The sequence below is a fragment of the Liolophura sinensis genome, chromosome 7, assembly GCF_032854445.1.
Source record: "Liolophura sinensis isolate JHLJ2023 chromosome 7, CUHK_Ljap_v2, whole genome shotgun sequence".
In the NCBI taxonomy this organism is placed as follows: domain Eukaryota; kingdom Metazoa; phylum Mollusca; class Polyplacophora; order Chitonida; family Chitonidae; genus Liolophura; species Liolophura sinensis.
In genome coordinates, this window is record NC_088301.1 from 51,896,151 (window position 1) to 51,910,367 (window position 14,217).

Consider the following 14,217-nt stretch of genomic DNA (forward strand, 5'->3'; position numbering starts at 1 on the left):
CTAGCTAACCGCTCTGGTTTTCACTTTAATGGTTTACCTGAAATAACACTTTAGTTTTTATTTAATCCAAGCGGTTTTTTCAAGTATATATTTATGGTGTATACCAACTGGACTCCGAATATCCCGACAGCAGCGCTTGTGTATCAATACAGTGAAAGGGTGCCATGTCTATCCGACGTAAAGATCTGACCCGATCGCACAATACACTGATTATGCTTAGGCTATACTCTAAAAGGATTATACCACAAATAGTTGAGAAAAATGGTGTTCATCTTTGAACGATACATCATGAATGTACAATCAAAAAATTAATCTGTTAATTATAACAAAGTGGTCTGATGTTAGAATGTCTTCTATTATTATAATATAATATTCTGTCATACTCAACATAATATCCTGTTAGTCTAATACAATCTAATAGAATCTTTATGTTGAAGTAATAGAATGTATGTGTTATATTTAACAGAACAACCTGATGCAATAACAATACATTCTAGCATCACTCAGACAACAGATCTTCTGTTAACAGATTAATTTTTTGAGTGTAGGCCTATATAACATGCATTGATAGACCCATTGAATGCGTGGACGAATAACTTAAGGTTGGTGTTTCTGTATAAAACCGGGAAGACTAAATGTTTTCAGTTCAAAAGGCTGACTTACTTGTCAATGCGTGGTACATAAACCGGATCCACACTTTTAAACGCCCGTATGTAACCAGCGGGTTATACATCGACACACTGAGGACTGCATGAACTTGCGGTGTTACAATGCAGTCCTGCATATATAAACAGAACAGGAAGGGCTGAGATAGTTTGAGACTAGGTATTCATTTGGTTGAAACGTGAGAGCAAACTACGTCTACTGTGAATGTATACGAAGTGAGCTAAAGTGATACACTGGTTGTTGTATACGGAACTGTCGGTATACTGCATGTATAAACCATATAGAGTCGTATAAAAGTCGCCAGTGTGCACGTTTAGTCCTGGGATCTACTGATTTTATGTATACCATTAATGGGCGTACCTGTGCATCTTTGACAAGCCTGTTAAGGTGTGTAGCTTTTACCAGCAACAATTTACATCTGATTGCCGGCTATAGCCATAACGCCGAATACCAACATGAGCAGAGGAAGCCGTGGAAGTTTTTTTCTGAACTCTAGTAGCCCCGTGGGTGACGAACACGTGCAAGCATGTACGAAAGAGCTACTTCGTCACTACGACAGCACGGTTCTTTTCTCTGGAATTTACGAGGACGGCGAATACGTTCACGCTAGCGCAATGGGAATAAGTGGCATACTTATTCACCGCCCTGTGATGAACATGGGATCGGGCGATCGAGTGAAGGGATCGACGGAGTTGTCCATGACCTCTCTTCTCCATGAGTTTTGCAGCGGTAAGATCTTCCTTGTCAAACTCCTTCTTCCTCACCATCCAGCGGCTAAAGACGAGCTGGGTCCAAGGTACGACCAGGTCAGCGCAGCAGCCTATGTCAAGACTGCGGGTTTCTTAGTGAAAATTCTCAGGAACCCTAATATGAAGGACAATAAGGGTAAGACACCCTTGGACCGTCTCCTCATCCATCTGGCAGACATGCACACATGCGCCACAAGCTGGATACCGGTTCTGGAGTATATGTTAAAAACTGGTGCCCACCTAAGCAACCCGAACGGGGAGAACTCGGCCATCTCGCTGCTGTGCGTACTCGCAGAACACAGCTTCCGACGCAAAGTGTGTCGTGACAGTTGCGAGAATAAATTGATTAGAGTGATGACCCAGCAAGCTGAGCACGAAAACGTTGACATCGACAGCTTAATAGACATTTTTCACAAGCAAAATCTCTGCCTGACGGAGATTTTGAACAGTCTTAAGTAATGATACATACTGCACTATTGTTATCCTTTTTATTTATGGCTTGGGTGTATTGTATAACTCATATGCCTAGAGGAAGACAATGATTCTGTCTGCAAGTGGCAGAAGGTAAGGCTTGGGTATATGACTTCTTCAGGTGGAAAGTGTAGGATTTCCTTCTGGTTTAGTCCAATATTCCCATACTAACGTCAAAGTGCGCTCCATTTAAAATCCTGCTGCACTTGTCGTGACAGATTGACACGACGTTTGAGACGAAAACTAGCCGTCACGGCCTGAAGTTGGCAAACACCCTTGTTTCTTATAGGTTCATTTGTCGATTTATCGTAAGCACGCCATCAGTTGCTTTCTAGGCCGCGTGCTTGACCCCAAAATTCCTTGGTTTTGCTCAACACGACTCTCTGTATTGAAAGCCTCGACATTCTTGAAAAGGGCAGGTAGCTGTATCAGATTTTAAGTGGAGCGCACTCTCACGTTGGTTTGAGGCCATTCGTGGATGAACACAATTTTGTTAAACTTGTCAAAGCAATTTTCACTAATTCATATTTAGCCCACATGCGTATATGTACGTGATCCATCAGTGTCTGGACTTTATTGAGTATTGTCATGTACCATTTGTAATCAAGGGAAGAGGACGTTTTGGTAAAATTCATGTCAGTATACAAGTCCAAATGAGATCCAACATCTTTGGAATCCATTGTCTTTTATAAGTAGGGATTACAGTGAAATTGAGTATGTATTTCCTTCATTACTTAGTTTCTAGTTAGAAAACTACATGTTAACATTTTCCCACCACTATGCTCCCATTTCTTCACAATAGGTGTACATCGGTTTTAACATTTAATAAAGTATACTGTCAAAGTTCCCTATATGTCTTCTATAACGGTGAAAATAATCACTGCAAACTTGGGTTATCCAAGCCGTTCGCAAAGTACCATGATCCAAGTCAGATCATAATACAACTCCCAGTGTGATGACCATAGAACACTCTCATATATATCTACACTGATTACCATGTACAATCAACCAGATTATATACTATGTTATTGTCTTTTGTTATTTTATGTCGTTCCTCCATGCATAGAGGTACCCTGTTCCAACCATAGAGCACATTCATTATCTTGTAAGTGATAAATGTTACTGATATACGCATACATGTACTTGCCAATGTACATATCAAATAAATATTTGATGCATGTAAAATAAAATAAAAAAATGTACATATATACATGAAAATAAATGCCTTTGCTATATTTGATTCGTTGAAAGTTTCTAAACTTGACTCATTGTGTTGGTTGCATGTTCGGGGGTGAATGTCTGAGGATGCAACATATGTGCGCACAGAAGTGTAAACAAATGTTTACGCATCGTGTCAAATATTCACCTCGTTGGATGTACATGGATAAACAGTTACCATGAAAGCTCTACTGGGAATTATCATTTTGATTATGTGTCTATATATATTGGAGTGTCCTTCCAGTTCCACAGAGGGAACAACACTGACTTGCTTGTCGGCAAGAGCGCAACCACCATTAGGCCTACAGTCTATTAGGCGAGGGTTCAGGGACCGCCTAGGTTCGGGATATTCGATTGCCGGAGAAAGAATCTGAGAAATTTTGAGTGATTTGGAAGAGTTTCGAGTGCAGATTTGGCCAATGTGTACACATTCGTGCGTCCGCACCCCCCGGGCCCCGCTTACAGGCTTATAAAGTGAGTGAAAAAGGGTCATGTCAACGTAATGAATACTTTTACATACATGGAAGGATAACAGATATAAGCATAGACCGATGACAGGAAAATAAGTGACAGTTTAACTCAAACCGACCGCGCTTGGCAAGGCGGCAGCCATGCCATGGATACCCAAACCGCGCCTTGTACACACGGATGTAGTTAAATCTTCCCTTCTCTCATTGCAACAGTATTCAAAAGGTTCTACCAATGTACGAATCATAGTCACAATTGAGTACGCACACACACACACACAAGTAAAATAGTATTGCACATCTAACACAAATGCAAAAGAGTTCTGCAATATGAAATCGCCTTCTGTGGTTTATATACATTTGTTTGTTTGTTTGTTTGTTAAATATTGTAGCTCTGTAGCTATGTTTGATCTGGAATATACAATATGGTTCACGATTGTTACCTTTATCCGAATATCCGGTATATACGACATCGAATATTCATTTCACTGTCGTTTAGCGCTTAAAATGTTAGTGTACTTAAAGTGAAAGACAGCACCTGGCTAATGTTTATGTCCACTGAAAGACTACCATTGAAAGTATCTAAAACCGGCAATAATATTTTTTTTAGATTTTTGCCAATTTTTTGTAGGCCAACTATATCATTTACAAGGAACTCCAACGACCCTGTTCGAATATCCTATAGCAGCAGATGCACGGCCGGGATATTCCTGGTTCAGGTCGTCGCCTCTGTAGGCGTAGTGTTGGTGATTTTGACCCCAATTAAAAGTTACAAAATTACAATAGGATTGTTGTACAACTAGATTCATGCTCAGTAAACCTTTATACCACTGAGGGTGATATGTAGGCATCTTCGACTATCGCTGGATTTTATACTTCAATTTTGAAGTACTGGCTTCTAAGATGGAAGCACTGCTGGCCGGGTTATCGCGGACGTCAGGGAAAGCACCTCGGATGGACGACAGCCTTTCAATAATTTTACTTTCAATAAAAGAAAACAGAAAAAAAACCCTTTCTACGCGATAAAGACGAAGGGGCAAAATTTCAATGCTTCATTTGTAATAAATTCAGAGCAAAATAATTATATCATATGACTTTTAATTAATTTTAAGCTTTGTCGAAAACAATGCCGTCTTCTCATTCCCAAACACCTTCCGAATCCCTAATGAATTTTGCACTGACTCTGATACTTTTTATTTGGAAACTGCTGACACTAAAATGAACGACAAAACGTGTTTGGAGAGTTGAATGCGGTTTGGGCCGTGACGGTATGCTATTGTCTGACATAATTTGTGATATTTTAATTTCATGGGTGTTCTACACCGTAGCCTATAGTTCTAAATATTTCGCTAATACGACGGCGGTCAGCATTATGTTGGAAGGAAACTGGAAGTCCTGAGAAAACCCACGACCAACCGTAGATTGCTGAGAGACCTCTCCACATATATATATTAGACCAACAGTAGGCTATATAGACCTACATCCACGAACAAATGCTTCGAAACAAATATTCGTATGCCAGCCGTCAAGACGGATCCACCGCTAGCATTTCAAATGGAGAGGATAATTCGCTTGTCAACAAGTATTGAAAATACTAATTAGTTCGTTCAATATACTGTTAATTAACAGTTAGCGTCTATTAGGTCTGTATCTATGTAGGCCTAATAAGCGCAAATTCCACTGGCAAAAACCATGAAAGTCGATAAAACACAGGCACACCTATGCCCTTTTGTTATTTTTACAATAAGATTTTTCATTCTGTTGCATTAACCCAGACACATACATCTATACATGTAGACCTGGACAACAAACTTTAAAAATAACAAGGCAAACAGCCTTCATTAAAAAAAAAAAAAAAAAAAAAAAACATGTCATTTAAACACACATATGGCCGCACTTTTGTTATCACATGACCTGTGACGTCAAAGTCGATATGGCCGCTAGACTTTGGCAGAGATTGGCATTTTCCAGATTTCCTAATTCCCCGAAATGTACCATCAGAGCCATGGCTACCGCCTCGACGGACAAAAGTAAGATGAGCACTCACCGTGGGCAAAGCCAGTCATTTTTAATTCAAGTTCGTTCAATTTTGCACCAGAATATTTATGTGCATCGAAAACTGGCAACCGAATGCCTTTGTCATCTGCGTTAAAAATACTGGTCTAGAAGAGGTTAAGCATGTTTTTCTTTGTCGGTGACGGATGGTTAAAATGTTGAAACTAAGAATGGGTTAACTGGAGTATTTTTATAGTTATTGGTTACAGACCTTGTAATGCTAACTACTTAACGCGATTTGTAACCAACGTGCACCTGCCATCCCAGAGTTATGTCCCTTCGTTAAGGTTGAATCATTTGTGCATGTAAGATCCCCAACAATGAGCATTTTATAGTTTTAAATATTTAGAAACATCGTATTATTTTCTTATATTGATTTCAACCAAAGTCAGCATTGGTTAATGCTAATATTCGCTATTATTAAAACTGCAGCACTACATATCTTCAGACTGCACATGTGATACACATATATCTAATGCTCGCTGAAGATGTATAGGCCATATATACATATGAAACTGTGCGAAATACTTTGCTCTTGTAGATCTTGTCGAAGTAGAAAAAGTTGGAAGTGTCCTCTTGATTGGCATCAATCGCCCTGAGAATCGGAATGCAATCAACCCAGCCACTGCTAAAGTACTTTATTCTGCATTTAAAGAATTTGAAAATGACAGTGACTGCCATGTAGCAGTTCTTCATGGAAAGGGTAAATATAGAAATGTAATGAAATTAGGTTTTTGTCTTATATGTTTATTGTTGTGACCACCATTGGGCATCATTTTTTTTAAACAGTAGACCCCAGGTCCATGATGGTAGATGAACCACATCAATTATAATGCCAACCTATGTAAAATATTCTGAGTGTGTAACAAAAAGGTGTATCCCAAATAACCACAATACTGTTGCAATGCCACTATCTAAATGACATGGTGTAATCTTCCATGCTCATAATTGTGCCATTGCTTTAAAGAAATATAAGTCATGGTTATGGTAAAGTCAGTATTCCAGTCAACAACTGAAGAACCTTCAGCATACTGTGGTTAGGTCCTCATAGGTCCTCACAGGAAGGCAGTAATTAAGTTGACCATAAAACTCCAAAGCCCACTATGATTCCGGTGCTGGAACCAAGTGTTTGTGAGAGGCAGACTGTGCTAGGTGATCTAGAGAATTTGCATGTATTGTTAGTTAGTGGTTATGTCTCAAAATGTTCCCAGCTAATTGTCAGCTTTTGAATCTTTGCTCTATGTCTTATATGACAATAATTCTGTCGCATCATCAATTCCTGGCAGTGAATGATGCACAAATGATTCTTTAGTCAATAACTAGCAATGTTGAGCAGTGCATACTTAGTCTGTGAAGTAAATTCTGTGAATATTGATACAGCATTATTACACACCAGTCAAATAAATATGTTATAAAATTGAGCCATCTAGTTTTGAAGCCTTCACATCCTAACCCTTAGCCTTTAAATGTCAACATGCATGTACAGTACATATTAAATATGCTGATTTAACCCAAGTTTATTTTTATTTCATTTTTTCTTTATTCAAGATATGTTGATGACCCTTCTCTAAAGTCTTTATTGGGCTTTTTAGGAAATTTTTTTTTTTCTCTATTTTTCTGTATGGTAAATTTTTCCCCATCTGTTAGGGTTGGGTTACGCTTAAGAAAGAACCACATTGGATATGTCACTATTCTAACGTAGAATGGGAAGCCAAACATCCAAACCACATTGTGTACATCTCTTATTTCCAGGCGGCTGTTTTTGTGCTGGGTGGGACCTTAAGGAACTTTCGACTGTGGACAAGCAAGACCCCAGGTCCATGATGGTAGATGAACCACTGAAAACAGAATACGGATTTATTGTAAGTTGTCATTCATACTGTATTTCTCACACAAGCTTTTTTTTGCAGGTGGGAACTTTTGTGCTGGTTATGACCTAAAAGAACTTTCAAGAGTTAATGCAGATGATGAAAATATGCAAGAGATTGGTGAACCTATTGACCATGAGCTTGGATTTATGGTAAGTTTAATACAATTCCCCTGTTTTCAATGCTTTTAGGGTTGCCAGAGACAACTAGTGCCATTTGCAAAGTCTAAGGTTCATGGAAGATCATGTGTCTTCTAAAAATAATGGTCTCAATATTTGTGGGAAAGTTTTCAGTAATTTATGCTGAGCCCTCTGGTTTCCTCCACCCACCCATAAAACTGGCCACCATCATGAGTACAGAGTTACCCAACAATCCAAATTCCAAGTGGATTAATCACTGTATATAAGTATGTAGTATTTCAGATATTATTTCATGTAGGCTTATAGTGTATAAAAACACTTCTTAAGAATTTAAAAAGGGATTGTTCAAGCACCATAGCATCAAATCAATAGTGGCTAGACATATGCCGACTCCCACAAGTCAACTGGAGAACTCCAAGGTTAGGAGAGCTTATTACACAGTTATTTATTATACCTATGTACACATTTCATTACGACTGCAGAGTTTATTTGGCAGAGTTAGTGGTTTTGTTTCAGGTTTTTACATTAAGAATTTGGAAAGATGCAAGATATTGCAAGGAACAACAGTTCTGCATGTCTTAAAATATTGATTCCTATATACCACTAAGACCTGAACATAGAAAGGAAATATGAAGACAGCTGTGTGTTGATTGTGCTTGCAGGGGCCAAGCCGCATGGCCTTCAGTAAGCCTGTCATAGCTGCAGTGTCTGGCTATGCTGTGGCTGGAGGGCTGGAGCTTGCTCTAATGTGTGACCTCCGGGTGGTGGAGGAAAATGCCATCATGGGCGTCTTCTGTCGCAGATTTGGTAAGATCCAGCATACAAATTACTAATACTTCCTGAAACTTTTAAAATATTTCTACATTCTTCTGTCACACACTTGGTATCATCCAGGTCACAAATTACTAATACTTCCAGAAACTTTTTAAATGTTTACACATTCTTCTGTCACAGATTTGGTATGATCCAGGTCACAAATTACTAATGCTTCCAGGAACTTTTAAAAGGTTAAAGCTGTATAAACAGGAATGCGTATAACGGTATGTGATTACATTTGGATGTGCAGCTGTGTTTTTCTAATTAATGGAAAGTACATTATGTAAAGTTCTGATACTCAATGTCTTAGTAAATAAAGTAGTAAATAGGTATCAAGCTTGGCATGACATTTGTCCAGGTGTTCCGCTTCTTGATGGTGGAACAGTCCGATTACCTCAGCTGATAGGACTGTCTCGAGCACTGGACCTTATTTTAACTGGGAGGCCAGTGGGAGCAAAGGAGGCATTGGAAATGGGCTTAGCCAATCGAGTTGTCTCAACTGGCACAGGTAAGGGTAAGAGTATCAAATGACAGAATTGTTACATTTGGCCCTACTTCTACACTGAAAGCAGCAGTTGTGCTCTGAACTACAATTTAATTCTTAATGCTCCTTTACAGCATAAGGATAAATTGACAAAAATGTAAGGTTTAAGTCCAAAGGTTTTAGTGTAAGTCCAAAATCTGTAATACAAGGGTTTTTCAAAGATTTTTACATTGACTGTTTCTCTATATTTTCAGCACTAGGGAGTGCCATATTGCTAGCCAACAGCTTGGTGAAGTTTCCTCAGGAATGCATGAATGCAGATCGTAGGTCTGCCTATTATTCCTGCTATGAAGCTAAATCAGTTCAGGATGCACTGCAACATGAATACATAGATGGTGTCAAAGTTCTCACCAAGGAGTCTATTCCAGGTCTGTATTGTCATGTGAAAATGAAATGTCTTCCCATGCACCATGATGCTGGCAGCTGTTGTATAAGTGAAATATTCCTGAGTACAAATAAATACATAGATGTACATAAAATATGTCAAAATCGAACAGCAGTTTGTTGCTTCCATGGCAGAGTGGTTAATGTGGTGGTGTCATGGGCGTAGCACAATGACTCAGGCGCCTCTCAACAAATGGTCACTTGTTCAAATCAAGCTAATGCTTGAGCTTCAGTACAGCATAAAACACCAATCCAAATGAAAATAAATAAACTTCAACATTTGCGATATAAGTTGCAAAAATACAAAGAAAGTTCCACAAGTCAAAATTAGCATTATTTGCAATTTATAAATGGTGTGTTTAGTTCAGTAATCTCATGGAAGTAGTTTGAGCCAGGCAGTTTGCACAGTGTTTTTGTTTTGTGTTCTGTGTTGTAGGAGCAAAAACATTTGCAGATGGAATTGGTCGCCATGGATCCTTTAATCTGAATGTGAAGTCAAATTTGTGAAGTATGACAGATGTTTGTTATTGAAAGATAAAGACCAAGACTGAAAGGTGGGTGTAATGCTCATGAAGTTGTGATGACCCACCCTTTCGGTGTGGAGCTAGATGGGTCATGCATACAAGTAATCATTGTCTCTGTGTACGAGTACTTGTAGTGATACACCTGTGTGGGTAAAGGTAAGCCTGTACATATAGGTTTGTTATGATAGCAGGAACCATGGCATTAGATCACAGGGTGGGTGTCTTAAAACAATGTCAGTTGGGTTGTAAGTAGTAAACTGTTGACCACATATGTTTTTTCAGAAATGTCATGGTTTATCAGGTACCTGTCTAGATGTTATGGTTTTTTTGTGAAATAGAATTGAAAGTATTTCAGTTATACCATGATATATCATTTGTTGCAGTTACTTTTGATGTGATGTTTTTCAGATATTTACGAGTTAAGTGTACATTATCCTAATAATCTAAAACACTTGGTCGGCTTTATCATCACAAGTTTTACCTCAACATATCTCTTCAGATGTCAAAATGTTTGGTCATTCACTCAATTTTAACAGCTCAAAGAAGAAATTGTTTCCTCAAATTAAGCCAATGCAGGTCATCACAAAGACTGATCGACTTTTTATCATTTAAATATTCATGGTTTCAGACAGATATATATGATGTGTTGTATTCAATTTTTGTTGTGTTTTATTTTCATGTTTTTATACTCTGCACTTAAACTTAGCATTTGTTGCCTATTAATCATATTCGAAAGCATCTATTATTGTCATATCTAAAGAGCTGGAGTTATCAAACGTTTTGACCCATACAATTTAATTGGACCTGAAATGTGCTTTTAATAATTTGTTTATCACCCTATGTCTGTTGGTAACCTTTTTGCATAATGTATACACTATATTTAGGACAATGCTATCACCTGCCACATTTTCTCTATCTCCCTATATCTTTGTTTCTTATCACAGAGATAACAGAATCAAGAGTACAGGTGTGGGCAAATCGATGACATACAGAAGATGGGAATTTACAAGCATATGACATAAGGGCTTCATTGGAAGAAAGCTACCAGCTACACCTACAACTGGAACCTTCAACATTGAATTTTTATAAAATAAAAGAAAAAATTGTGAAGCTAGCTGCTTAATCTGACCAAAACTCATATCTTATTTCATTTAATTCCCTATCAGGTAGCTGGCTACTTTTCAAGGGTAGTCTCTCTATCCAGTCAATGGCATATTAATTACATGCATGGTCATTATCAGGACAGCATGTATAAAAAAAACACACATACTGTGTTTTTGTGCCTTATTTCAGTGCTTGACTTAAGCTCGTAAATGCTGATTTTGCCGATTTCTAACATTCAAAGTACTACAAGATATTTAAACTATAATATTTGAAAAGAAGACACATACTAATTACTTTTCCAGAAAGAAGTTCTTCCTTACAATTTAGCTACATTCTTCATTTTTTATGCTAAAATCTTCATCAATGCCTATCTCACCTGGGTTAAAGGGATACAGAATCGATTCTGATTGGCTGGTGTGAGAGATAGCCAAGCTCAGTCTATGCCTTGCCTGAATGAATTTTAGGTATGGTACTTTATTCAAGTGTATCAAAGGTTGTAAGATTTAACCCAAGAAACCCTGTCTCCACTGTCAGCCAATCAGCATCAACTCTGTATCCCTTTAAATTTGATTTGTTTTCACCGCCAGCTCTTTAGTCACGTGAACAAAGAGTGTGCAGATGATTGGCTCATAGCAGCTATGACATCAATACACAACTATGAACTGCATTATAATTTCTATCAAATTATATAATAAACCTGAGCTGTCATCTTATCTCTAAACTGTTTTTAATGCTCAATTAATTAATTGGGTGGATTCTAATTTTATTGAGGTTCATGTACCAGTACTGACCTTTAATCTACCAAATGTGATACTTTCCAAAGTATATTTGTTTCTAAAAATGTAACATTGAATAAACACAATCAATTATTTAAATATATGTTTCACAAATAAATTATTAATTATGGAATAAAAAAAGAGAGAGAGAGAGAGAGGCGTCTTATTGCTTTATGCATTCATATATGTATCAAACAGTTACTACATTGTACAACTGTCCATCTCTTGGAAAAGAAAGCGTCCGCTTCGAGAGTGGTAGATCCAGGATCAATCCTGGATCGAGTCACACCTAAAACATTAAAAGAGGAAGTTGTAACTTCCTCGCTTGGCGTTCAGCATGAAGGGGATAGTGATACGGGGTTGACCCGTAGGCTATCAGTATAATGGCTCGGGCGGGCGGCATATTTGGCTTCGGTAAGTCGTCTCAGTGAAGCACTAGATAAAAGAGGGATGGAAATCCGTCCTGCAACGAGGACCCACATTACATGCACTTTAAGGATTCCTTCGTCGTCATATCACTGAAAAATTGTTAAGTACGACGTTAAACCCCACACCAAGCACTCACTAGCTCTTGGAAAAGAGTTATCTCCCTCTATCCATCCATTGCCACCCGGCATGGCGCAATTATCTACGCACTGCTGCACTTGTGAAAGACGTATCACCACCAACTTAACGTCGTTTTGTCCATTTGGGTCCAATTACAGCTTCTAATAGGTCTTAAAACTTTGTGAATGGGTAAATGCATTAGTTGAGGGAGACCTCACAATACGTGTTGTGGTGGTGCAAAAGTATTTAAAATTTTTATGTTTGCTTTAAAAAGGCACGGCTTAATATGCCAAACTCGAGTTAGACTCTGATCAAATGTGATCAAAAAATTTCACCCGAACTTTCGGTAGGCGCCATAGCTCAGTTGGTTAGAGCGCCAGTCTAGTAAACTGGAGGTCGAGGGTTCGAATCCCTCTGGTGCCTGCGGGAGAGCGATTTCTCAGTCTCTTTTTTTTTTTTTTTTTTTCTTTCTCCATTGCAGTACTTCGGAATACAGACTCAACGCCGATTGGCTGTTATACTGGGTGCGGTAATAATATTGATATTTTATTGATATTATTGGCTGAAGTTTACTACAACAAAGGTTGGTTGGTTTGTCCGCAAAGCATACTTGTGCCGTTGAAAAAGCAAGTTTTTTTTTTCAGCATCAGTATGTGGTTTTCCTTCTTTTAACACATGAAATACATGTGCACTAATGAAAATGTTTTTACACCTCCATCGTTGACCGGAGTCAGAATGCTGAAAGTTAGTGACTTAAATATCTTGAGAAATGATCTATGTATTGCTGTAAAAATTTATGAACTGTATATCTACATTTTCAGACCGTATCTTTACCAAGCTTGTGGTCAGAATTCATATTTTGTTTTCTATACATATATGTGCAAACTACTTAAATTCAATAATGTATAATTTGCGATTCTCCAGAATGTGTTGGAGAGTGCAGGTGGTATAAAATGACCTCAAATCTGAATTCATATTTGAATTGTAGATCCAAGATCTATGGAATTTCAATGGATTTTATGGATTATGGATTTGCAAGCTGATCCCTGAGTACACATGTGACCACAAATTTTCTTTGACCTGCTTTCCAAAATATATTTGAATCACCCGCACTCAGCATATTCCCATTTCCTGTACCCATAAATCTGGCTGCAATTGTGCATGTGAACAATTTTTGGGCACACTGTTAAACCTAATCCCATAAATATTTATTTATTTGGAGTTTTACACTTAACTCAAGAATATTTCACGTATATGACAGCTGGCATTAGGATGGGAGGAGCCGGACAGAGCCCGGGGGAAACCAATGAACATCTGCAGGTCCCTGGCAGATCTTCCCACATATAACAAGAGAGGAAGCTTGTATGCAAACCCATCCATAAATGCGTACTTTCGACTGGTTACGCCATACATAATCTAGCCAAGTAGTCAGCCAACTTGTATGACACGTCATGGGTTTACTGCCTCATCCCCCCCCCGAGAACATATTTGAGTGTGGTCAGCATGAATGACCAAGAGAAGTACATGCTCAGGAAGACTTCATATTTGAATTGTAGTGCTATATCTACAAAACTACCAAGCCTTATATTCAATAAAACTATCTGCCTCAGACTGTGATCAGTGCAAGGCCAGAGCTCATATCTGCCTTGTTACCATGCATGCATCATTTCTTCAGCAGTTTCCAAATACAATGAAACTTCATACACATGGATTCACTGGTCTCCCTTACACTCAATCAGATTTGGTTAAAACAAATATCCTTTGGCCTATTTTTTCATTTCAAGTCTTGAGTACATATTTGTTTTTTCTAAGTAGTGCCGGTCAGTAATGGATAAAGTATGTTGATGAACTGCAGTACAGAAGTGGTTTTGTTAACACAGCTTTTTGTA

General features: G+C 38.2%; 1 protein-coding gene and 1 non-coding gene across 3 annotated transcripts; both read left to right on the forward strand.

The window, feature by feature from the left end:
* Nucleotides 1-5,498: 5,498 nt before the first annotated feature.
* LOC135471475 (short-chain-enoyl-CoA hydratase-like) lies at nucleotides 5,499-11,926 on the forward strand. Of its 2 annotated transcripts, none has more exons than XM_064750724.1 (8): nucleotides 5,499-5,601; nucleotides 6,168-6,329; nucleotides 7,379-7,488; nucleotides 8,297-8,441; nucleotides 8,809-8,958; nucleotides 9,189-9,362; nucleotides 9,815-9,932; nucleotides 10,847-11,926. In XM_064750724.1, exons 1-7 carry the CDS (start codon nucleotides 5,505-5,507, stop codon nucleotides 9,883-9,885), a joined length of 909 nt encoding a protein of 302 aa, XP_064606794.1. In that variant the 5' UTR covers nucleotides 5,499-5,504; the 3' UTR covers nucleotides 9,886-9,932; nucleotides 10,847-11,926. The 2 variants fall into 2 exon arrangements, with proteins under 2 accessions (XP_064606794.1, XP_064606796.1); XM_064750726.1 differs by lacking the exon at nucleotides 7,379-7,488 and adding an exon at nucleotides 7,537-7,646.
* A 751-nt stretch (nucleotides 11,927-12,677) lies between these two features.
* Nucleotides 12,678-12,751, forward strand: Trnat-agu (transfer RNA threonine (anticodon AGU)). Its single transcript has one exon. It is a non-coding gene; the product is annotated as a tRNA-Thr (tRNA).
* Nucleotides 12,752-14,217: the final 1,466 nt, after the last annotated feature.

Coding starts and splice junctions, on each gene's coding strand:
- LOC135471475 (XM_064750724.1), top strand. CDS start 5,505: ATGGCCGCTAGACTTTGGCAGAGATTGGCATTTTCCAGATTTCCTAAT. Junction 8,442..8,808: donor CGTCTTCTGTCGCAGATTTG/GTAAGATCCAGC, acceptor ACATTTGTCCAG/GTGTTCCGCTTCTTGATGGT. Junction 9,363..9,814: donor CACCAAGGAGTCTATTCCAG/GTCTGTATTGTC, acceptor TCTGTGTTGTAG/GAGCAAAAACATTTGCAGAT.